Source organism: Kogia breviceps, chromosome 3 (assembly GCF_026419965.1).
Source record: "Kogia breviceps isolate mKogBre1 chromosome 3, mKogBre1 haplotype 1, whole genome shotgun sequence".
NCBI lineage: Eukaryota > Metazoa > Chordata > Mammalia > Artiodactyla > Physeteridae > Kogia > Kogia breviceps.
This window is the reverse complement of record NC_081312.1, coordinates 84,759,159-84,784,882: the sequence shown is the minus strand read 5'-3', so window position 1 is coordinate 84,784,882 and position 25,724 is coordinate 84,759,159. Positions and strand designations below refer to the sequence as shown.

Genomic DNA, 25,724 nt, shown 5'->3' with positions numbered 1-25,724 from the left:
CTCACCTGAGTAATTGGTGGCCCAGCAGGTCTGACCATAGGCCTTACTGTGTGTGAGACAGGGCCGCAGGCAGGAGTCTGGTGGACAACCCCCAAACTTGGGCAAGCAAAGGGCTTTTTGATTTTAAACCACTAATGCCATTTTGAAACTTTGGTCTCAAGGATGGAGTCTGAATGAACATCTTTGTTGGGGTGCCCGATGCTGTAGGTGGCAGCATCTGCCCTTCTCTGCTGTGAGGTCCAGTCATCCAGGTGGCCTATGTGAGGTCTAGAGGCTGGTCTCTCCTTGGTGGCCTCTGATGATCTTTCTTCCTCCTCAAGGAAGAGCCTGGCGAAGTGAACAGTCAAGCCTTCTGTCAGGTCAGAATGACTGGTTTAGCTAAAAACATGCACACGGAAACTAAAAGCTAAAACCAGCCATTCAGGATGATCTTCGCAGCATGTCCCTCTTCAGCTGAAAACACTTTATAGTATTAACTACCGTTTATTCTTCCTCTGTGACAGACACTGTGCAATGCACTTCAGAGGTATTTCCTCATTTAATCCTCACAAGGTTCCTACGAAGTAGGTGATGTTCTTTGCCCTGTTTCTCAGACAGAGACTTGAGGCTTAGCGAGGTTTGATGCGTGCTTTCCCAGGGTTATACAGCTCCTAAGCATAGGCTCAGCCAGGCTCATCTGCCTTCTGAGGCATGGCTTGGTCATCAGGGCACAGAAGGGCCTTCACAGGAAGACATGTCGCCTGCAGCCCCAGGCAGTTCTTCCCATTGATTAAGAGCTGCCTCGGGGGCTTCCTTGGTGGTGCAGTGGTTAAGAATCCACCTGCCAACGCAGGGGACACAGGTTCGATCCCTGTTCCGGGAAGATCCCACATGCTGCGGAGCAACTAAGCCCATGCGCCACAACTACTGAGCCTGTGCTCTAGAGCCTGTGAGCCATAACTACTGAAGCCCGTGTGCCTAGAGCCAGTGCTCCACAACGAGAGAAGCCACCGTAATGAGAAGCCTGTGCACCGCAACAGAGTAGCTCCCGCTCGCCGCAACTAGAGAAAGGTCACACACAGCAACGAAGACCCAATGCAGCCAAAAATAAATAAATTTATTAAAAAAAAAAAAAGAGCTGCCACGGCTCACTGCCGAGGAAAGACCTGTTCAGAGCAGTACGGTCTGTTCAGTACATCTTCTTCAGAAGTTTCGGCCTTGTTTTCTTGTTTGAACCATTATATTCTCCTGCCTCTCCTCATCTGGTTTTCTAAGAAAATTAAGAGTAGTATTTCTCTCTTTTTCCATGTCACTGCCATTGCGCATCTGTGCTGAATTTAACTATTGCTCAGGTGCCTCTTGAAATAAGTGAGGTCTTGGTAAAAAGCTTTGGTCCTCCATTCATGACTATTGTTGCCTGGGTTGTCTGATCCCTATTATCTGTATTCTCAAGGGCTCAAAGACATAGCCCTTTTCTATTCAATTTACCTCTGGGCTGAAACATGCTTCCAGAGGGCTGTGTTAGAGGGGGCAAAAATGAAATTAAAATTTGACACATCTGGGAACTTCCCTGGTGGCACAGTGGTTAAGAATCTGCCTGCCAACTCAGGCGACACGGGTTCGAGCCCTGGTCCGGGAAGATCCCACATGCCGTGGAGCAACTAAGCCTATGTGCCACAGCTACTGAGCCTGCATTCTAGAGCCTGCGAGCCACAACTACTGAGTCAGTGTGCCACAACTACTGAAGCCTGCATGCCTAGAGCCCATGCTCCGCAATAAGAGAAGCCACCACAGTGAAAAGCTGTGCATCGCAACGAAGAGTAGCCCCCGCTCAGCACAACTAGAAAAAGCCCCCGTGCATCAACCAAGACCCAACACAGCCATAAATAAATAAATTAATTTTTAAAAAAATGGACACATCTGGATTGAAAAGGACAAAATAGTTGATAGTGGGCCCTGAGACTTAAGGAGCATCTCTGTGCAACCCAAGGAAGCCGATCACTTGACATTTGAACTTTATAACAGCGTAGAACAGGAGAGGTCACAGCTCTGCCCAAGACCAGGATACTATAACTCAAACCCCTTAGTGATGATCTTTAGGAATTGTACAAACTTCTGGGGGCAGTGAGAGCCAGAGTGATTAGCCAGGGAAGCTTGCAGGTGCTTCACAGCTTGGGATGTTCACTGGGGCTCCCAAGGCCATAAAGGGCAGGACTGGGCTGCCAGCCATCTGTAGTGGTGTGAGAGGAAGGGTGTCTTTCTTAATTACAGCTCTGGCAGGCTCAGCCCCATGATCGATCCTAAGGCATGTGGAAGCCGATGGTTGTGCGTGGTTCAAGACTCTGGTTTAGCTGGCTGCTATCTGGAGCAGTGGCCACGGTGAATCATTCATTTTGCCATGGTCATGGTCCAGGGAGAATTCTGGGAGGAGACCAGAATTCTGGAATGACGGGTCTGGAATGACTTTAAACATGTGGGCCCTGGGGAAGGAGAGCTTTTTTGAGGGATGAAAGAATAAGACGATTTGATGGGCTACATACTCCACTGAAAGCTGTGTTCCCTCTTTCTTCCAAATAAAATAGCAACTTTGAGCTCCCAGGGGATCAACTGAATGTGGTAGAGTCAGAATCACTGGGTGGGTCCGTGAGCATGTTTTCAGAGCATTGTTCCAGACACAGCTTTAGTTCCCTCCCTGTCAAAACCTAACTTGCCCTACAGCTCCTCTGGCAAGCTTTCCCAGGCATCCCAGCCAAGAGCAACTGCCTGCAGCCTCATTGCCACTCCTTCCTGGGCGTTTATCACCTCATTCCGCTTGGTCTTATCTTGCCCCACCACTGAGAGTCTCTCAGGGTCAGGGCCCAGGCCTGGTTGTCTTTGAATGCCTCAGCTCAGCACCTCTAATGGGGCTTAGGAGTTGAAAGAAAGAAAAGTAATTGCCAGGAGGGGGTGTGTCTGTAACCGAGTTCTTGATCACTGACTTGGGGGCTCTCCTCAAGGAGTAGAGGTGGCCTCCTTGCTTCAAGGGAGCCTTGGGTCCTCGCCCCAGTGTGGGAACAGTGTGTCCTCCTGAGTGCACAGGTCCAAGGGGCCTTTTCAAAGGTCTCTGCAGTCTCTGACTCATCTCAAAAGCTGCCGGGCATGTTGAACAAAAGTGCCACCCCTTTTTCTCTGGTGGATTTCTCCAGAGGCTGGGTTGGTGGTCCAAGAAATGTGAGAGAATGCTGTGAATGTCAAGACAGCAGCCCTTGAGCTCTGGCACGTGAAAAATCTCTTTTGGAAGAGATGGGGCTGGAAGCCCATGGAAGTCCAGGTGGCTGATGTCTGTATTCACTCAACAAGTGTTTGCCAGCCCACTGCATGTAAGGCAGCGGAGTTGCAGATTAGTGAGGCAGAGCTCCTTGAAGTGGGGCTGAGGTGCAATAAAAGGTCTCTTCACCATGCCGGCCTCACTAGAGCCTCCCTGCCTCACAGGGCTCTACCAGCTCTCACTCTGGGCGGCAACAAGGCCCCTCCTGACCTCTCCTTTTCCTTGTCCAAGTGAGCTCCCTGGCCATTAGGACCCAGCAGGATCACAGCATTGCAGGACCTACCTCTTGGCCTAGCTCCCTGAAGAGACTGTGCTGATGCCTGTACCCCAGCAGGGATGAGAGCAGGGGTCCCTCCCTGGGAGATTCCTGATCTGCCAAGGTAGCCTTCAGCTAAACAGGGAATGGGATCTCCTTTTTGCAGTGGGAGATGATGAGACTCAAGCTGGCACCCCAGAGAAATCCACTTACTCATTTTACCTTTGGGCCTGGCTGGGCTGGGTAAGGGCACTGGTAGATGCTGATCTGGCTGATTTGACTTTCTCGTTTGGGGCAGGTTATTGTCTGCGTCTAGGAATTGGTAGCGAGTTTCTCTAGGCTGTCTCTGTGTGGTCTTGCTCATCATCATCACCCAGGTTGGTTGTGAAATCTGATACCACTTTTCCTTGTCCCTTTAATTTCTAAAGTTTTTACTGCAAATTGCTAGAGGGGAGAGATAACTTGGAAAACCTCTTAAAAAGCAAGGTTAGGAAGGTTACAGGTTACCTACAAGTACCTCAAAAGTTCCTGTAATAGATGTAACTGAGCCCCTTTGTTAAATGAGTCTGAAAGCTCCTCTATAAAGAAACAGCAGGATGGATTGGGCATCAGGTCTGGTTTCTACCTGCTGCCTTCTGGAGCCTGCCCCCTCGTCATCTCTGGCTTTCCGGATGAGGAAGACAGCACTTAGGCTCACAGCATTCAGCCCCTGACCTTAGGCTGTCTTGTATTGACTTTATTCGTATGTGTCTCTCCTTCAGGTCTGATTGCTCCAGTCATAGTGGTCCTACCCCTTTCATTCCAGGACAGAGAAAGGCTTATCCTTAAGTGACTCACAGATCTTCCCTGTGCCTTGGAACCTTCTGGCTTTGATGGAATTTGCTTCTCCTTCACTCAGTCTGGAGGGCTCTGTGGTGTCTGGTTGTGACCCCTGGAAGCCTTTATCTTCTGCTCTACTCAGTTTTTGTCTGATGCAGTTGGCAATAAGGGAACACACAATAATTAGCTGCTGGTGGAGGCCAAGATCCAAGAGAAACTTGGCTTCCTCTTTAGTGGCTGCATCAGGGTTGGGCTCCCTAGGAGACATCTGGCTCATAGTGGCCCCACAGACGCCTTCCTAAGGGATTGTTTGCATCTTTCTCCTTTCCTGCTTGCAGCTGCAAAAGGGCCCCTCCCCAGCCCCGGCAAGTTCCCAGGGTTTTCAAGGGCTACTCCTGTTGTGGTTTAGGTTTGGTTGCTGACTTGGGACCAGAGGTTTACACTGAACTGAGAAAGAAAATGTGGGTATCTGTGGCCGCCCGTGGCCGCAGAGACTGGCACCCACCCATGTTGGTTCTGGCAGGTGCATTTTGCTGATAAAGCAAAAATGATTGGCGGACCCTTAGCCTGGTGAGCCATCTAGCTCAGGAGATCAGCTCCACCTACATCTTAAGGTTTTTAATCTTAAACTTTTATTTCTTTATAAGAAGAATACATGCTCAGTAAAGCAATCATATCTAATACTGAAGTATAGGGGGAAAAATTAATTCCTTGACCCTGAGAGATCTACTGCCACTTTGGCACATACCTTTCTAGGCTTTCTCTTTTTGTCTATTTTCTGGCAGACTTGGTGGTAGCTAAGCCAGGGGATTCTCATATTAGCCTCTGACTGTCACAGGGCCCCAGCTGCTCACTCTTCCCCTTCCAGATCATTTTCCCAGCCCATACTTCCCATAGGAAGCTTTCTCTCAAGGACTAATTCCTGCCCCTAAGTGGAGGGAAATGGTTCTTAGTTGGTGCTTTGGACAACAGTGCCGTGGAGCTTGCCTCTTTGTGTGTGGAGGCAAGACTCCAGGGATCTGAGGCTAAGGAATCCCTCCCTTGACCTTGTCACTTACATTTCTCTGCCACAGTTACACAACAGCCAATGCTGAGTCTGACTATGAGCGGGACTCTGAAAGGGAGAGTGACGACGACGGGGAAGATGAAGTGAGCTGTGAGACCGTGACGATGGGGAGAAAGGATTCTCTGGACCTGGAGGTGGAGGTGGCTGCAGGCCTGGCGCCTGAAGCCCTGGAGGCTGGAGGCTCCCCTGGCCCAGAAGATGTGCTGCCCCTCCTGCAGCAGGCAGACGAGCTACGCCAGGGCAGCGAGCAGGGCAAGCGGGAGGGCTTGCAGCTGCTGCTCAACAACAGGCTGGCGGTGAGGCTCCAACTGCATCTGTCCTCTGTCCCCCGTGAATGTGTCACTGACCCTGCGAGGTGACATGGGAAGGGAAATGAGGGTGAGGTGGCTAGTTCTGCATCTACACCCAGGGTTGTACATCCTCTTCCTGGGAGGCTGAGCGCCGGCCCTGTGTGCTGCCTGCCCCAGAGCTGCTTTCTCTGCCAGCCGCAGGGCAGTCGGCTGCCTCCTGTAGAGCTACTGCAGAAGAGTTCCTCCTCTCACCTTAAGGAGAAATGTGGAAAGAACTAGAATGTCTTTCCCTCTTTTATTTCCCTTGAGGCAGAGCCACAGCTGCCTACCCCATTTAAAGTTTTCATCACAAGTGACAAGTGTTAGGTCACTAGGTCATTCAACCACAATTCCCTTCTCAGGTTCACTGCCAGAATTTATGCTCACCTGGCTATAAATGCCCCCAAAGTTAGAATTTCCCTTTTCTTGGGCATTTTCACAATTTTTCATTGTTAGCAAGACTTCTCTGTGGTGCCTTATTACACGTTGGAATTGACCTTTCTTCCTCACAGTATTAGAAGGCCAGAATGCCCTCACTCTGTGGGTTGTGTGATCTATTGACTAGAGATAATGTCATCAGCTAACTGCAGGTGAGAGGTCACGTGGGGTGGCCTGATGTCAGTGTTTATAACACACTCAAAGGTAGGGTGTGGGGAGAAGGTCAAGCCCCAGTTCTCTACAGCTGAGAGAAGGGGGCCTCATCCCTCTGTTTGGTTTGCAGCATGGAAGCCAGCAGGACTTTCTCTGGCGCCTGGCCCGGGCCTACAGTGACATGTGTGAGCTTGCTGAGGAGGCAGGTGAGAAGAGGTCCTATGCCCTAAGTGGTAAGTGCTGACAGGTTCCTGGTGGGAAGGCCACTGACTGACTCTGAGGGTGGAGCCAGCCCATCAGCTTGGGGCCCAGGGGAACCACCAAGATGCATGCTGTCGGTATAGCTGGGGCTCAACTACTCACTAGGGACAGACTGGCTCCCAGAGACCCCTGCTTCCTCCTGGAGACAGAGAGCAATCTCTCCTTCTCTGCATGGCATGGTGCTTGAGTCACACAGGTATACACGACTAGGAGTCCAGCTGAACCTTGAGCAACAGGTTTGAGCAGCACACATCCATTCATATGCGGATTTTTTTTTTCAATCCACAATCCACGGGTGGCTGGACCCAACTATAAATTACATGTGGATTTCTGACAGGGCAGAAGGCTGGTGCCCAGAACCACCACGTTGTTCAAGGTCAATTGTAGTTGTATCATATTAGCACAGTTCTCTGTTCTCATTCAACTACAAAGGGCACAACCTTTCTTAATCTGAGGAGGTTTTTTTGCTGTTGCTTAGGAATCTGGTTCAGTTATGGAGCCTGTGGGGCAGGTGTTTAAGAATATAATGAGTGGAGTATGTTTGGTGAGTGCCCAGAAGGAGCAGTTTGGGAGAATAGTGCTAGGTTAGAAGTCCCTGGGGTCTACTTAGCAACTCTGTTGTCAAAATCTGTACCTGGGGGTGTAGGGTGCATCTGACTTGTGCCAGGTTCAAGGCCTCTCCTTCTCTGTCATGAGGTCATTGAGAACCCTGGGACTTTAGAAAGAGACTGGTTTTATGGGGAAGGTGATGTGTCCTGCCTACCTACACACCCTTGGAGTCAGGCACCGTCAGTGGACTTCCAGATTTTGTGGTTGTTATCCGAAGTTAACTGAACTGCTTTCCCACTTTTATAAGTACCGTCCTGCAGACATTGAATCTTTGATAATGCAGAGTGACAGTACCTCAAGATCATTATTCTAAACAGTTATAGAATCCTGCCAATATAGAAAGGTCAATTGAGTTGAATGTTTGATATAGATCTTCAAAAAAATCCCTGGAAGTTGTAACAAAAGGGGCTTGCTTAATTACCATTTGCTTCTTTTCAAAAGTTTCTGCTTCCCCTCTTAAATTTCAGGTGAGGATTCCGATCAGCCTTTGGGGCTGACTTTTGCACTCTTGGTAGCAACAACCACCTTTCCTTTCCCTTTTGATCATCTCTGAGTACTAACAGCCAACATGAACCGTACAGGTGGAGGTGGGGCAGTGATTAGAGGACCAGCGAAGCCCACACTGGTCTGGTCTGGCTTCCTGAGCATAGCACCTTGGACAAATCTGTTCCTCCTGGAGGTCAGAGGACTGTGCAGTATCTTTGAAGGCTCTGCTTTGGGATTCTAGCTGTTTAGGACCAACCTTGCTGGACCTAAAGTTCTTCATTTTGTTCTTTCTCTAGAAGCTGCACCACCAGGAGGCAGCGGGAACTGGTTGCCTCATTCTTCACCATTATCTGCCTAGTGAGATAGTGCTTTGAAGGGGGCGGAGAGAAGTCCCCTAAGAGAAAATGTCCCTCAGTGGTGGAGCCGTATGGTTCTTCTGCTTGGATAGGGTTCTCATCTGCTCTCTTTAAATGTATTTGTTGCATATACAAAATTATACCATGATTACTATCACTTAAACACGAGGAAACATTTCAGAATAGCCAGCCTATCACCTCAACCCATTACTTTTTTTGTCTTCCAAGTCCTCACCATTTAAAAAAATTTAATTATTTTTAAATTTTATTATAGTTGACTTACAGTGTTTCAGATGTACAGCAAAGTGATTCAGTTATACATATATATACTTTTTCAGATTCTTTTCCATTATAGGTTATTATATTGAATATAGTTCCCTGTGCTATACAGTAGGTCCTTGTTTATTTAATATTTAGTAGTCTGTACCTGTTAGTCTCAAATTCAAAATTTATCCCTCCCCACTTCTTTCCCCTTTGGTAACCAGTTTGTTTTCTATATGAGTCTGTTTCTGTTTTGTAAATAAGTTTATTTGTATCATTTAAAAAAATTTTTTTTATTCATTTATTTATTGGCTGCAGTGGGTCTTTGTTGCTGCGTGTGGGCTTTCTCTAGTTGGGGCGAGTGGGGGCCCCTCTTCATTGTGGTGCGCAGGCTTCTCTTGTTGCGGAGCACAGGCTCTAGGTGCGTGGGCTCCAGTAGTTGTGTCACGTGGGCTCAGTAGTTGTGGCGCGTGGGCTCAGCTGCTCCTCGGCATGTGGGATCTTCCCGGACCAGGGCTCGAACCCATGTCCCTTGAATAGGTAGGTGGATTCCCAACCACTGCACCACCAGGGAAGTCCCTATTTCTATCATTTTTTTACATTCCACATATAAGTGATATCATATGATTATTTGTCTTTCTCTTACTTCACTTATTATGATAACCTCTAGGTCTATTCATGTTGCTACAGGTGGCATTTCATTCGTTTTTATGGAAGCCCTCTCTGTTCTAATCAGATTTCCCATTTTGCAGTGTTCTCTTTTCTCCAGTGTGTAGGCATGATGGTCCTCATCTGAAGGGCTGCAGCTCCTTGACATTCTAGGCGACCCTTGTCAAGAGCCTACATGTGTTTAGGCCTTGATTTCTGTTAGTTTTGGTGCCTGGAAAACTTGGGGAAGAATTACATGAAACTCACCTTTGCAGATCCCAGTCCATTTGGCTCTGGTGAGGAGTTCTGGCCTAGGGCCATGATTAATGTTCCTAGCATGGATCCTGTTGAGAATTTTTTTTTTTAATGTTTGTTTGTTTGGCTGCACTGGGTCTTCACTGCTGCATGCAGGCTTTCTCTAGTTGTGGCAAGCGGGGGCTACTCGTTGTTGTGGCGCATGGGCTGTAGGTGCGCAGCCTTCAGTAGTTGTGGCACACGGGCTTAGTTGCTCCGAGGCACGTGGGATCTTAGTTCCCCGGCCAGGGCTTGAACCCGTGTCCCCTGCATTGGCAAGTGGATTCTTAACAACTGCGCCACCAGGGAAGTCCCCCTCTTGAGAATTTGATCAAAGCTGTGGACCCTCTCCTCAATAAAGCGCACATATGCCTAAAATTATGTACAACTTCAGTCAGACCCCAAATCAAAAACTCCCCAGGGTAACGGTCTATTGGGGACAGTTTCTGATTGCTTTTGAGTCCTTTTATATTTGAAATGCTTTAAGCATATCAGGTGGGTATTATAAAAATAAGGGAGCTGGGGCAGCTGATGACGGATAGGGACAGCAACGTGAAGCAGAAGTCATCCCTGAAAAGCTATTTGCAGCTCTTTATTCTGCTCAAGTGCATAAATATTTACAAGTCCCATTTGGGTGGGGGTTGGTGAGAGCTAGCGCAGTCATTCTTCCCACAGCCTTTCCCGTGGAAGGGTGCATGGGAGCCCTTGTTAACCCCGGATCACCTCTGTCTTACAGGAAAAGAAGCAGCGGAGGCCGCTCTGGAGAAGGGGAATGAGAATGCTGAGTGTCACCAGTGGTAATAACACCCTACAGGGTCCCAGGAAGAGCCAGCATGGGTTAGAGTGGAGAGCCCTTTCGTTTCTCTGCACTGTGGCCAGAGGCATTTGCTAGAGGCACCAGGAGAGGGAGCTCTGGCCTTTATTTTCATATGTCCCATCCTTCCCCAAGCTAGGGACCCAGGGGAGTTTGCTTTGGGAAGTGCCTTGGGGATGAGGCAAGGGGGAATAGTAGTTTTCTTTCTGGTGAAGCTTGGAGAAACGAGTAGCTTTGTTAGTCACTCCTGGCTACAAAACTTGTGGGTTCTTGGCTCCTCAGAGAGGCTGGGACATTGGCAGTTCCCCTCTCCCACACAAGCTCTTCATTCCCCTAGCTGCGATCCCTGGCTGGTGGTGGACTTTGGCTTCTTTGCTTGGCTTGCGTGAGGAAAAGTAGATGTGAGCTCACCCCCAGAAGTTCAGCAGTCATTCATATTACAAAACCATCAGCCCTGTTTGTGGTCTGATGTGAGGCAAAGTTCTGCCAACCCGTGTGGGTCAGGGCCAACCTGTGTACTGGGGGCGTGGTTCCAGCGCCTCGGTTTTAGTGAAAATGTTCCTTTTCCACCTCCCTGCTTCCCATAACTCTGCCCTCAGATTGTGAGCTGGGAGAGGCTGTTTCTCCATCTGTTGCAGCGCCTCTTCTCAGATGCCAGGTCACTGTTTCTTGGGTGTCACCGGTGCTGTTTCCCTGTGGGCTCTCTTGGGGCTCCTGGGGTCCCAAGGATGGAAATTGACCTCATACTTTCTTAGCTTTTCCTGGGGAACAGCTGTTTGGACTAAACTGGAAATGAGCCTCTGGAAGTATCCGATACAAATACCCCCAGATATTTAGTGAGTACACAAAAAAGCAACTTGGGCCTTTAGACACTCATTTGTCAACTGTGCTTCTAGAAGGAATGCAGAGGGGATGGGGGTAATAAGACCTTTGTTTCTGAAGGCAGAAGATAAGAAGCTGGGTGCCTTTGCTCTCCTGGGAGGGAGGATGTGGAGGAGAGGGCTGAAACCGGAGGCCTTTTCTTCCTCTGCTTCTGTTGGTTCCCAAGCTATCATTAGAAATTCCTAGAGAATCCCATTCCCTAACAGCTTCCCAATGATATACCTGTATCCTTCCAAGGCTAATGAGACCTTCTTCTTTAATGTCTGCTCAGGAGACAAAAAGCAGTGTACTCAGGTCTCTTATACTTTGATGCTGATTTTTAGATACCTGCTTAAGTGTTTATGATAGCTATGGCTATACTCATTATGAGGGGAAATTTGGACTGAGACCTTGCCTAAATATTATGTGTAAGAGAACATTATTGTGGAAGACCCACCTTTTTTTGTACCTAGGGTACTTTGGAGAATTGTGAGCCTACCACTGTATCTGCTAAAGAATATGAATTGGGACCACAAGTCTGTGAAAAGAGGAATTATGTACAGATGGAAATGATATTTTCATCTCTGGATAAGGATGCAGGGGCAGTGCAATTGCCCATGGGTGGGAATCCCAATACTGGCAGGGACGGTACTCAGTCCTTGTCCCTGAGCTTGCTGCTGCTTCCCCCTAGGTATGCAGTGCTTTGTGGTCAGCTGGCTGAGCATGAGGGCATCCAGAGGCGCATCCAGAGTGGCTTTAGCTTCAAGGTGAGGAAAGGCTTCTCCTTCCCTGGTGCTGGTCTAGTCCAGATTCCCTGCTCTGTCCTAGCTGCTTGCAAAGGTGTTCCTACAGCCTCTGTGACTTGCCTCTGTTCCCTTCGTAACTCTGCTATCTGATGTTAGCTTATATTTATATTTTCCCCTTAGGAGCATGTGGACAAAGCCATTGCTCTCAAGCCAGAAAACCCCATGGCATATTTTCTCCTTGGCAGGTGGTGCTACCAGGTGAGCTCAATTTCAGGGCTTGACATAAGGGCCCTAACTAACTGTCCTGAGACACTGATCGCCTTGCGAGGAAGAGCAGGGTCCTCAGCCTGGTCTGGCTCATGTGTTATTTCCTCTAAGCGGTCACGTTAGTGGTGATTAGACCCAGTCCTATTTGGCCCTGTTTGCTTTCAGTACAGAACATTCAATGTTCCTAAAGATACTTAAGTTTTTAGTCAGACCTTGATCTTTTGGTGGCAGGTCTCTCACCTAAGCTGGCTGGAAAAAAAAACTGCGACAGCCTTGTGTGAAAGTCCTCTCGGTGCCACTGTGCAGGACGCCCTCCAGAGCTTCCTAAAGGTATTGGGGAAGGAAGGGAAGGGTGGACAGCAGCCAGAAAGGCCAGGGTGACCTTATTTTTCCTAAGGACATTAATTGGAAGGGGTTTCTAGTAGAGGGCAGTTTTATGTGTGCCTGTTCTATGGGAAAATCAGAACCATCAGAAAAGCTTATAAAAAATATAGATTCACTGAATCAATCTCCAGGTTAGGGACTGGGAACTCTAATAAACTATAGCCTGACCTGGACTCTGGAACACCTTACTGAAATGTGTTCTCCCTTCTCCAGGCTGAAGAACTACAGCCAGGATTTTCCAAAGCAGGAAGGATATATATTTCCAAGGTAAACTCACCTGCTTATTTCAACATAGATGAACGTATGTGTGTTGATATTTCTAGGAACTCCTGAGGGCACACATATTCATCCCCTTCTAGTCTCCTGGTGGCATTTCTCCCAGGTTTTCACTGTTGTCTCTTCTCAGTGCTACAGAGAACTAGGGAAAAACCCTGAAGCTAAACGGTGGATGAAGCTGGCCCTGGAGCTGCCAAATGTCACTAAAGAGGTAATACTTAAGACCTTTACTAACACAGGGATCCTTCACTGAGTCATTATGTGACCTTTTCAGGAAAGAATATCTTCCCCTGAGGTCTTATTTCCTCCTTTTGCATGTGGGCTGTTTCGTATACATCTCACCTAGGGGAGGAGGCAGATTTCATAGGTTCCAGGAGGTTCCAGGCTCTTCTGGGAAAGTAGGAAAAAGACTATGATAACAGTTTAGCAAGGAAGCAAAGGGCCCATTCTCAGGTACCAATGGTTTTGGAAATGTTGGCTTAGATTTTGAGTCCTAGTCTTATTCTCTTGTCTCCCTAGGATTCAGCTTTCCAGAAGGACCTGGAAGAATTGGAAGTAATTTTAGGAGAATAATCACATTTCAATGGCCTTCATGACTTGGGGAAAAAAAGCAAGTCTTTCTTCTCTTAGATTCTGCTTAGATCGGGAAACTGAGCAAGACTGGTTAAGGGAGTGTCCTGACTCCTAGGTCTGACTGCTACCTGCCACCATTCCCCAATTTCTTCTTATTTGTCTACTGGTTAACTTATTCTAATCCGTTACCTAATCTGAAATTGGGGAAGTACTTGAGGCCCGGGTTTCTGTTACTCTCTCCGTAAAGTGAATTCTTGAAAAATCAAGACTAGTGTAACACCTGCCCTAGGGTACAGTGTGGGTAGAGCACTGAAGGCTGTCTTCCAACTGCTGGCGAGGTGGATGAAACTCCAAAGAGCTATAGGAACAAAACATAGAACTTCTAATCTTTTTCACTGATTAATATTCAATACCAAAGTATATAGTCCTAAAATCACACCCTAACCTACCAGGATAAAAGGTCGGGGGAGTCCATGGGTATTGCCTCTTCTCAACCTATCATGTGGATTGTAACTCTACTCCTGGGCCGAAGGGCCGGCCCACTAGACCTCCAGAGTCCTGGCAGCTTTTGGAATGACAGCAGTGCATAGGCTTATGAGACTGTGAAAATGAAGATCTGAGGAGTTGCCTGGAATATATTTTGGTACAAACCTGAAATAAACCAAATTTAAGTAGACGTGATTATAATCCCCTTTCTATGTTTGTTATCAGCTCCTTATTCTTGCTTGACACTTCCATAACTGTTTTCTACTATGAGGCTATTGCAGACAAGTAGAAAAACAGTACCAAATAGTTTAAGATCTCTGGTTAATAATACTTCCAGAGAAAATTTTAGTTAAATGTAAAACACAAGAGCAGCCTATTTTTAGCCTAACAAGGCCTAGTCCAACTAAGCAGGTGATCCCTGACCCTCTCAGGGCCAATAACACAAAACCTAATCCCATTTGAAAAGAAAATCCTCCCTACAAGAAAAATTGAGAAGTTTTTAGGTCAAGGTCACTTAAATACTTTATAGGACTAAAAGATGGAGGTGCTTTTATTTAAGAACCAAAGTTCCATTCCAGAATCTGTTACTGTGGCTTTATTATTTCATCCCAGATTTGTTCTGTAATGTAGAAATGAAAGAAGGCCTAGGAGGTACTCTGTTCTATAAAGTCAGGGAACAGAACTGTTTTTAAAACAAAGTTGAATTAAATTATGTCTTCCTATCTCCCTACATATAGTAGGATCAACACAGGCCACAGCAGAGATTTGTACTGCGTCTCCTCCTAATACTAGCCGAGAGGCCCTTTGAAACTGGAAGAGTTGGTTAGAACCAATCCTGAGTAGAAGTTTGAAGAGGAAGGAGTATCTCAAACCCCTGAAGTAGAATAATGTGGGCAAGAACCAGCCCTATACAATACAAAACTTAAAGAATAAAAACAAAGGCCACAGGAAAGCCATGGTGTAGCCATCTTGTGAGATCTTCTATTAGGTTAAAGGAGTATAAAATGAATCATCTGAATGTGGGACTTCCCTTTAAATTTTTCAATTTTATTTATTTTTTTTAATTTTCAATTTTATAGCAATAGAAACTGATCACCCTACCCTGAGTCAAAACTATATTATTGACGGCCCTATCCTGAAATATTCAGCTTGTACCAGAATAACTCCTATAAACAGTACATTCACTACAAATAACTACTTTATTAGCAGTCCCACATTGAATCTACTTACTTGAAGAGCTTCTGAAATGTTTAGATTCCAGAACTATCTTGAATTGCTCTTAGCATTAAAAAAGAGTAGATGGTGAAGGGCTGGTAGCCCAGGCCTACTCAATATCCCTTATCTAAAAAAAACATTGTTATATAAGCTAATTCAGACACACAAACTTTACCTGCTTCTGATTTAAGAGTTTTACTGACAGAAAAAAAAAAAAAAAACCTGTGAGGAGACCCACTCCCTTTGCCACATAGCTTAGGCATTTTTTCCCCCAACATTATTCAGACAGCGAGAGAAGTCAGGTCTCTCCAGTTTTAGTTAGTTCTCTTAGAGACATAAGATTGGCCAATAGCAGTTAGTCCTGAGTCTACCCCAAAGCACCATGATGTCAAAGGTACTTCATACCTACACCCCCAAACCAAAGAATTCACATAGAGATTAATATACTCTAGAAGGAATAAACATTTCAGATCAGCTTGTGACTACTGACCTGTCTCGTGTTTACATCATAAGAAAAGCCGATATAATAGCTGTTTTCCTGGAAGCCTTTTCCGGGCAGTCACAACAGGAAGAGGCCCGTGAAGAACCTCAGGGAGCAGTACTCTCCATTAGGCTGCGGCACTTAAGGTTTATCACAGGAAAAGAAACGATTCAGTCCTTGGCATCTCCTACTCCATCTGCATTGATGGCAAACATAGCTTCAGCTTCAGGAAGACAAGGAGAGTCATAGATTTTGCAGATTCTGGTCTCCCCTCTTCCTTTTCTCAGGTACAGTCTGGGACAAAGACACAGACCAAAGCACCGAAGTTATTATAATTAAAACATTCTATTCCTGCTTATGGTAGATCTAAAAATTTTTTAGACATATATACTTCCTAGAAGGACTTTGGGGATCTTTCTGTATTCCTTAGGGCGGGGGTCCCCAACCCCCCGGCCGTGGACCAGTACTGGTCCGCAGCCTGTTAGGAAGCGGGCCGCACAGCAGGAGGTGAGCAGAGGGCGAGTGAGTGAAGCTTCACCTGCCGTTCCCCATCTCTTGCTACTGCCTGAACCATCCATCCTGGCCACCCCACCCCACTGCCCCCACCCGTCCGTGGAAAAATCGTCTTCCACAAAACTGGTCCCTGGTGCCAAAAAGGTTGGGGACCGCTGCCTTAGGGCACTTCTAATCCAGAGGAATGCATTTCTGCTCACCTGCTGCCCCCCAGTGGATTTCCCATATTGAAACCTTTTTAAAAATAATGAGACATCAGTTGCTCATATTTACTCTTCCACATATGAGAGCTTTTAATTCCTTTATGAACTACAAGCAAACACCTGTTCTAACCAGAGCATGACAATTAGGTTAAGCAAGGGCTCCTGTGTCTAATTACACAATAGCAGCAGTTAACAAGGTTCAAATGGAAATGTTATCTTCATGTTTATTGCACAGTTACTATGACATTCCATGATGAAGCCATCTCTCCCATCACTTTACCTTGTTGTTGAGGCATGAGCAATGATATTTCCTCCGATAGGTTTTTTAGGATCTGCAGCAAACATGGCTGCTCCATCCACTTGGGCTACCACCTGGTTGGTGATTACCACTGCTACACCAAACTGACAGGGAAAGGATAAATGTCATTTTTTTGTGGTCAGACATTCCAAGAGACTTACTGCTGCCACCCCTATCCCCCACAAAGCAATGAATGATTGAAGTCTCTATATCTAACTGATATCTTGATGATACCAGGTCCTGGTATCATGGCCTCCCAGCAAGGCTACTAGAATTCATGGCCCCTGAAAGTAGGCATTCTCTGTCCCTACCCTACAACTTACCTCATCAGCAAGTCGCAGAAGCATCCGCAGAAACCTGGCCAAGTGCATCTGCCTGGCTGAAAGCTCACCTCGACCCGAATAGTCTGTTCTGTAGAGGGCGGTGGCACTGTCTACAATTAGCAGTGCATACCTACAGGGAACAGATTCTCTGAAGCCTGTTTCTAGCCCATGTCAGATTCTGCTCTCTTTCCCATTACCCTGAAATTTTATATTTATAGTTATAAGTTATATATTTTTATATATTATATAAAATATATATATGTATATTTTTATATATTATTTATTTATACAGCATCCATTTCTGAATAACCCTATAACAAAGTAAAAAATTCCAGCAAGTTCAGGTGGATTATATATTATATATTATAAATATATTCATATTTTAAAAGTGACTTGACCTAAATGGCAAAGCAAGAATGGCAAAATAGGAACTAAAACGTAAATCTCCCCGTATCTAATTCAAGCTACTATCAAATTGGCCACAGCCTGTACAAGATTCAGGGTAAGGGCTCTGGGAACATATTCAGTATCTTCTATTGCCCACATACCTGGACTCTACCATCATGGCTGATGCTTGATAAAGGAGCTGGGTCTGGTGGTCTGTGTTGAACCCTCGAGCATATGCTACATTATCCAGGACATCACTGCCAGAGAGGCCATATCTAGAAGAAAGAACATTTTTTTTTTTTTTTTTTTTGTGGTATGCGGGCCTCACTGTTGTGGCCTCTCCCGTTGCGGAGCACAGGCTCCGGACGCGCAGGCTCAGCGGCCATGGCTCACGGGCCCAGCCGCTCCGCGGCATGTGGGATCTTCCCAGACCGGGGCACGAACCCGTGTCCCCTGCATCGGCAGGCGGATTCTCAACCACTGCGCCACCAGGGAAGCCCAGAAAGAACATTTTGAGGCTGCACACAGAACTAAGGCAGATGAGAAATTCATCTCTAACAATGAAATTACCTGGATGGGTAGGTAAGAAATGATAGTAAGAAAGCTAAAGAATATAATTCCCTTTCTATTAGGAAGCCCAGGGACACTATAAAGAGATGACAGCAACTGCTTTAGAGTAGATCTACCTGGCAGGACTTCAGAATAAATCAAATTTATTCTTTGAGGACTCCTGAACTAGAATGAGAAATTTCCAAATATAAGGAAACAATGGTCTCCTGGAAAAACAAAGGGCAGCATGACAGAACTGGGACTGAAACAAAAACAATGAATCACTCAAAGATCAATTGAAAAAATATATAAACGGTTGTTGTATAGGAATAAAACCTTCTAAGCTGAAAAACCTTCTAAGGACTCAAAACTGTAAGAGGTTTAAGAGAAATAAGTATATTTCATCTATTCTCCCCTTTTTTCTTGCTAGTAACTAGTTACAGTTATAGAATATGTGACATGTATCTAGTATGGTTAAATAAGCGATACCTTAATTCATCTTATACCTCCATAATGATTTTTCTTCCCTTTGCATTTAAAAATACTTCCTATTTTCTTAGAACAATCTATATTTTCTCACCTTTGTAACTGCTACCTAAGACATGAATACTCAAGGTGGTCCAAGTAAGACAACTTCTCATTAAATGTATGCTAATGGGACCCCATTTCTTCAAAGGTAGTTTGATTTATCCATCTATCAAGACAACTAAATACCTGCACTTTTATAAAAGCTTCCCTGCACCTCTCAAATAGACATGATTCTCTCTCTTCTGCACTTCCAGAAAACCTGATTTAGGCTTTTCTATGGCACTTGTGAGGAGCTACCTGCCATTCTTTTACTAGACAACAAATTCCTTGAGGGAAAAAGACTAGGCCTTTCCAACTAGCACATTTTTTTAAATACCTAGTACATTCTGAATAAATGTTGCTAAATACAGCTTTTATCTATAACCCAAACCAAATATATCATCACACTTTAACTCAAGTAATATTTTCATATTAATGTTACCTAAAATCATTATAGTCCAAAAGTATAATACTGACTCCCTTATGTAACAGTTCAAAAGACAATCTGTTTAAACAAAATCAGTGTGCTATATATAATTCCTTGAGAACCAAAAACTTCTATGCTTAAAATTTTATCAGTCTTTTAAAAGTAGTCTATTCGGGCTTCCCTGGTGGCGCAGTGGTTGAGAGTCCGCCTGCCGATGCAGGGGACACGGGTTCGTGCCCCGGTCCGGGGGGATCCCACATGCCACGGAGCGGCTGGGCCCGTGGGGCCGTGGCCGCTGGGCCTGCGCGTCCGGAGCCTGTGCTCCGCAACGGGAGAGGCCACAACAGTGAGAGGCCCGCGTACCACAAAAAAAAATAATAATAAATAAAAGTAGTCTATTCTATGTAGATTCTGATCATTACAAAAGCATACACTGTGTCAAACCTATTTTTCTGAGACTTAGCTTTAGTAAATAGTTTTCCTCTCATTTTTCCTACCCAAAATAGAAAAACAAAAGAATGTTCTAGCACTTGAAATAACACTGCAATAAGCGGAACCTTGATATCAGGAGATCCCACTCTATCCAACTGAATTTTCCACATCTTATGATGAATTGATTCATCATATTAGGCACATGCAGTCTTTGCACTTTCCTGGACATTTCACTAGCTATTCTTCACCATTATCAACAGGAATGGAAATTTAGCTCTTGTATTAAGTGGATTGATGATGATGAATTTGTTGAGTCTGGGCATGGAGATAAGAAAATGAAGTGAGGACAGAGATTTACCTTGGGATCCTGACCAAATGGAAATAAGGAGATAAAATTTTCTTTATTTAAATCATGACTATAAGACAGAAAAAAAGACTGAAGAGGCCTAAGTACTGTACTGCACAAGTCTTCTAGTCTTGCCTCAAGAAACATTGATATAATCTACTATCAGGAACAGAGATTATCTTTTGCTGTCAGAATATGGAAGATTTACTAGGAAAACAGAGTCATCCTGGCTTTTCTCTCAATAGAGTTCACAAAGACGACTTATGGGGATCTCTGTGCTTACATTCCTGAAGCAGCACATAGAACTTTCAATTCCCACAACTTGGAAGAAGTTGGTTGGAAATAAGCAAGTTCTCTTACTGCTTCCAGAACTTCCTAAGGATAAGAATACTGTTAAAAATTCCTAGGTCTAGACACTATCAAACTCTTAGAGGAAAATATAGGCAGAACACTATACGACATAAATCACAGCAAGATCCTTTTTGACCCATCTCCTAGAGAAATGGAAATAAAAACACAAATAAACAAATGGGACCTAATGAAACTTAAAAGCTTTTGCACAGCAAAGGATACCATAAACAAGACCAAAAGACAACCCTCAGAATGGGAGAAAATATTTGCAAATGAAGCAACTGACAAAGGATTAATTTCCAAAATTTATAAGCAACTCATGCAGCTCAATAACAAAAAAACAAACAACCCAATCCAAAAATGGGCAGAAGAACTAAATAGACATTTCTCCAAAGAAGATATACATACAGATTGCTAACAAACACATGAAAGAATGCTCAACCTCATTAATCATTAGAGAAATGCAAATCAAAACTACAATGAGATATCATCTCACACCGGTCAGATTGGCCATCATCAAAAACTCTAGAAACAATAAATGCTGGAGAGGGTGTGGAGAAAAGGGAACCCTCTTGCACTGCTGGTGGGAATGTAAATTGATACAGCCGCTATGGAGAACAGTATGGAGGTTCCTTAAAAAACTACAAATAGAACTACCATACGACCCAGCAATCCCACTACTGGGAATATACCCTGAGAAAACTATAATTCAGAAAGACTCATGTACCAAAATGTTCATTGCAGCTCTATTTACAATAGCCAGGACATGGAAGCAACCTAAGTGTCCATCAACAGATGAATGGATAAAGAAAATGTGGCACATATATACAATGGAATATTACTCAGCCATAAAAAGAAATGAAACTGAGTTATTTATAATGAGGTGGATGGACCTGGAGTCTGTCATACAGAGTGAAGTAAGTCAGAAGGAGAAAAACAAATACCGTATGCTAACACATATATATGGACTCTAAGGGAAAAAAATGTCATGAAGAGGTTAGTGGTAGGACAGGAATAAAACACAGACTTACTCGAGCATGGACTTGAGGATATGGGGAGGGGGAGGGGTGGGCTGTGACGAAGTGGGGGAGTGGCAGGGACATATATACACTATCAAATGTAAATTAGATAGCTGGTGGGAAGCTGCTGCATAGCACAGGGAGATCACCTCTGTGCTTTGTGACCGCCTGGGGGGGTGGGATAGGGAGGGTGGGAGAGAGGGTGATGCAAGAGGGAGGAGATGTGGGAGCATGTGTGTATGTATAACTGATTTAGTTTGTTGTAGAGGGAAAACTAACACACTATTGTAAAACAATTATACTCCAATAAAGATGTTAAAAAAAAAAAAAAAAAATTCCTAGGTCTAAACCAGACTTAATGAATCACAATGTTCAGGGAAGAGTTGTGATAATTTGCGTATTTAACAAACACCTGGCACATGAAAAGATGCTCAATATCACTAATCACAAGGGAAATGCAAATTAAATCCACAATGAGCTATATATTACCTCACACCTGTAAGAATGGCTATTCTCAAAAAGAAAACAAATAGGACTTCCCTGGTGGTCCAGTGGTTAAGAGTCTGCCTGCCAATGCAGGGGACACCGGTTTGAGCCCTGGTCCGGGAAAACCCCACATGCCACGGAGCAACTAAGCCCGTGTGCTGCAACTACTGAGCCCACGAGCCACAACTGCTGAAGCCTGTGCGCCTAGAGCCCGTGCTCGGCAACAAGAGAAGCCACCACAATGAGAAGCCCGCGCACCGCAGAGAAGAGTAGCCCCCCCAAGCGCCGCAACTAGAGAAAGCCCGCACGTGGCAACGAAGACCCAACACAGCCAAAAATTTAAAAAATAAATCACTTGAGGTGTTTTTTTTTTTTGGCTGCGTTGGGTCTTCCTTGCCGCGCACGGACTTTGTCTAGTTGCGGCGCATGGGGGGACTACTTTTCTCTGCGGTGCGTGGGCTTCTCTTGTTGCCGAGCACGGTCTCCAGCAGTTGTGGCTCGTGGGCTCTAGAGCGCAGGCTCAGTAGTTGTGGCGCACGGGCTTGGTTGCTACAGGGCATGTGGGATCTTCCCGGACCAGGGCTCGAACCAGTGTCCCCTGCATTGGCAGGCGGATTCTTAACCACTGTGCCACCAGGGAAGCCCCCTCAGGTGATTCTTAACATACAAGTTTGAAAAAGTAAGCTGTATTGCCTCAAGGGGGTTCTGGCATTCTCTCTTTCATAGTACTTAAAAGAACATTCAAAAAAGGTAGGGACACTGTAGCTAGCAATTGTAGCCATGGTTCTCAAACTTCAGCAAGCATCCCAATCCCATGGAGAGCTCGTTAAAACAGATTGCTGGGGACTTCCCTGGTGGTCCAGTGGTTAAGACTCTGCACTTCCACTTAAGGGGGCATGGGTTCAATCCCTGGTTGGGGAACTAAGATCCGGCATGCCGTGCAGCATGGCCAGAAAAAAACAAAACAAAACCAAAACCAGATTGCTGGACCCTATCCTGAGTCTCTTGATTGTTTCTAATTCAGTAGGATCTGGAGTGGAATCAGAGGATTTGCATTTCGAACAATTTCTCAGGTGATGCTAATGCAGCTATACTGAGGACTAGTCTTAGACCCCCTGAGCTAGTCACCTGAATGTGGGTTAATATTCTTCAATAGACATGGCAAAACTTAATCAGTGAGGGTTGTTCTCTTGTGAAAGGAAATCAGGTATTAATTATCTTGAGGAGGCCCTGTCCTGTAACTTTCTCAGAAATATAAATTTAAATGCAATATACATAAACAGAAACTCAGTTATAAAAATTTTTCCTGATAGTGATTAAAATAATTAATGAAATTTCTATTTAAACATTTTTCTTTCAGTTGACAAAAACAGCCATAAACATGGCTCTAATTAATAAGTATTAATTCACTAACAAATAATGAATGCTCTGTTCAAGGGCTTGGGGATACAGCAAGTGATCAAAACAAAGTCCCAGTCCTCATAGCCAACATTCTACTGTCTCATATATCCTATATGAACACCCATTTATATTACTGGACAAAATCTTAACGACTTTATCCCAAAGAACTCTTCAACTAATAAAACAGCATACTTAAAAATTAAAAGTGTGATTTCTGTAGAACATCAAAAACAACTTTGGGAGGGAAGATACATTTTAGTATACTCATCTTTAGAAAACTAAGATCAGGTCGCAAGAAAGTAATTCTTCTTGACAGGGATTTTGTAAGCAGAAGCAAAGAGCTACAATTACTGTTCCGACCTAATTTTATGCCTCAATGGTGAACATTCGATAACTTGGATTCCTCAAATTGTAAACTGGGAAAGAGAATTTGGTTATAATTATAAACGAATTAGAAAAGAAAATTCTCCTCAACTTAGCCAGGCAGGTTCCAATATGAATCTGACATCTCAACATGCAATTAAATTCCATTTAATCACTAGGTTTCAGTAAATGTGTGATAGGGGTCAAATTATCACATTTGACCCTAGACAAGGGAAAACTACGTAAAACAGTTTTGAGAGTTTATTTGAAAGCTATATTAGGGGATGTAGAAAAATGAACAAATTCTTTATCAGCTTTTCTGAGAAATAATTTATATACCATAAAATTGACCTGTTTTAAGTATAAAATTCAATAACTTTCATAATTCAGTTTTAGAACATTTCCATCACTCAGAAAGATTTCTCAAGTCTATTTGCAGTTACTTTCTGTTTCTACTCCCTGTCCCAGGCAACCACGAATCTACTGTCTCTCTAGATTTTTTTTTTTTTTGGGGGGGGCCTTGCCTCGTGGCATGCAGGATCTTAGTTCCCTGACCAGGGATCGAACTCATGCCCCTACAATGGAAGCACGAAGTCCTAACCACTGGACTGCCAGGGAATTCCCGCTACAGATTTTCTTTCTGGAAATTTCATATAAATGGAATCATATGTGGTCTTTTATGTCTAGCTTCTATCATTTAGCATGTTTCTTGAGGGTCATCCATGCTGTAACAAGTATCAGTACTTCATTCCTTTTAATTGTTGAATAGTGGTCTATTGTATGGATCAACCAGTTTTATTCATTCATCAGTGGATAGACAATTGGGTTGTTTCCAGGTTTTGGCTACCATAACAATACTATAAACATCCACAAACAAGTCTCTGTGGACATGTTTTCATATCTCTTGGGTACATAACCAGAGTGAAATTGCTGGGCTATATGACAAATTTATGTTTAACTGCCACATTGTTTTTTTCCAAAGTGACTGCACAATTTTACATTCTCACCAGCAATATATTAGGGTTCCAGTTTCTTCACATCCTCCCTGACACTTGTTAACTATCTTTTTCATTACAGCCATCCTAGTGGTGGTATCTCACTGTGGTTTTAATTTGCATTTCCTCTTGACTAATACTGTTGAGCATCTCTTCATGTGCTTATTGGCCATTTTACATCTGCTTTGGAGAAATGTCTATACAAGTCCTTTGCCCATTTCTTAATTGGGGTGTCTTACTGCTGGGTTGTGAGAGTTCTTTATATATTCTTGATACTAGAACCTTATCAGATATATGATTTGCAAATATTTTCTCACATTCTTTGGGTTGTCTTTTTTTTTTTTTTTTTTTTTTTTGTGGTACGCGGGCCTCTCACTGCTGTGGCCTCTCCCGCCGCGGAGCACAGGCTCCGGACGCACAGGCTCAGCGGCCATGGCTCACGGGCCCAGCCGCTCCGCGGCACGCGAGACCCTCCCGGACCGGGGCACGAACCCGTATCCCCTGCATCGGCAGGCGGACCCCCAACCACTGCGCCACCAGGGAAGCCCTGGGTTGTCTTTTTATTTTCTTGATAGTGCTCTTTGAAGCACAGAAGTTTCAAATTTTGATTAAATGAAAACTGACTCTGTATTATCATTTTTTTCTTTCATAGACTATGCTTTCTGGTGTTGTATCTAAGAAATCTTTGCCTATTTCAAGGTCACAAAGATTTTCTGTTTTTTCCTAAAAGTTTTATAATTTTAGCTAAATATAGGCCTATAATTCTTAAAATATATATATATACAGTAAATATACATAACATAAATTTCACCATTTTAATCTTTTTAAAGTGTACAGTCCAATGGCAGGAAGTACATTCCCATTGTTGTGCAACCATCACTACCATCCATGTCCAGAATTTTTTCACCATCCCAAACTGAAACTCTGTACCCATTAAACAATAACCCCCCATTCTCCTCACCCCTGCCCCTAGCAACCACCATTCCACTTTCTGTCTTTATGAATTTGACTGCTCTAAGTACCTCATATAGGAGGAATCATACATTTGTCCTTTTGCAACTGGCTTATTTCACTTAGCATGTTTTTAAGGTTCATCCATATTGTAGCATACTGTGAGCATTTCCTTCCATTTTGAGAATAATTTTCCATTGTATGCATATAGGACATTTAGTTTATCCATTCAACTGTTGGATACTTGGGTTGTTTCTACCTTTTGACTACTGTGAACAGGGCTGCCATGAATACTGGCGTGTAACTATCTGTTTGAGTCCCTGCTTTCAATTCTTTTGAGTATATACCCAGAAGTGGAATTCCTGAATCATATTGTAATTCTATGTTTAATTTTCTGAGGAATCACCAGAATGGTATCCATTTTTAGTTAACTTTCATATACAGTGTAAGGGTCTAAATTTATCTTTTTTGCATGTGGATATCCAACTACATTAGCACCATTTATTGAAAAGACTTATTTCCTCCACTAAATTGTCTTGCACCTTTGTCAAAAATCGACTATAAGTGAAACAGTTTATTTCTTTTTTTCTTATAAATTTATTTATTTATTTGGCTGTGTTGGGTCTTCATTGCTGAACACAGGCTTTCTCTAGTTGCAGCGAGCAGGGGCTACTCTTCGTTGTGGTGCGCTGCCTTCTCATTGCGGTGCCTTCTCTTGTTGCGGAGCACAGGCTCTAGGTGCGTGGGC

At 44.3% G+C, this 25,724-nt stretch overlaps 2 protein-coding genes across 9 annotated transcripts in view; one reads left to right on the top strand and one right to left on the bottom strand.

The window, feature by feature from the left end:
• RMDN3 (regulator of microtubule dynamics 3) overlaps nt 1-13,875 on the top strand; it is a 29,285-nt gene extending 15,410 nt beyond the window's left edge. For 4 of the 6 annotated variants that reach the window (XM_067028981.1, XM_059058062.2, XM_067028984.1 and 1 more), the window contains exons 5-13: nt 5,435-5,723; nt 6,478-6,580; nt 9,999-10,059; nt 11,629-11,704; nt 11,864-11,941; nt 12,182-12,280; nt 12,548-12,601; nt 12,741-12,821; nt 13,130-13,875. In XM_067028981.1, coding sequence (XP_066885082.1) covers nt 5,435-5,723; nt 6,478-6,580; nt 9,999-10,059; nt 11,629-11,704; nt 11,864-11,941; nt 12,182-12,280; nt 12,548-12,601; nt 12,741-12,821; nt 13,130-13,183 — 895 coding nt within the window. In that variant the 3' untranslated portion in view covers nt 13,184-13,875. The remainder of the gene's footprint in view (nt 1-5,434; nt 5,724-6,477; nt 6,581-9,998; nt 10,060-11,628; nt 11,705-11,863; nt 11,942-12,181; nt 12,281-12,547; nt 12,602-12,740; nt 12,822-13,129) is intronic. The other 2 variants (XM_067028982.1, XM_059058063.2) reach the window with 1 other exon arrangement.
• A 320-nt stretch (nt 13,876-14,195) lies between these two features.
• The window catches only part of RAD51 (RAD51 recombinase), a 40,439-nt gene continuing 28,910 nt past the window's right edge, over nt 14,196-25,724 (bottom strand). Inside the window, exons 7-10 of one of the 3 annotated variants that reach the window (XM_059058067.2) lie at nt 17,251-17,364; nt 16,703-16,832; nt 16,362-16,483; nt 14,196-15,659 (exon numbers count right to left, since the gene is read on the bottom strand). In XM_059058067.2, the coding sequence (XP_058914050.1) occupies nt 15,536-15,659; nt 16,362-16,483; nt 16,703-16,832; nt 17,251-17,364 (490 nt within the window). In that variant the 3' untranslated portion in view covers nt 14,196-15,535. The remainder of the gene's footprint in view (nt 15,660-16,361; nt 16,484-16,702; nt 16,833-17,250; nt 17,365-25,724) is intronic. The other 2 variants (XM_067028986.1, XM_067028985.1) reach the window with 2 other exon arrangements.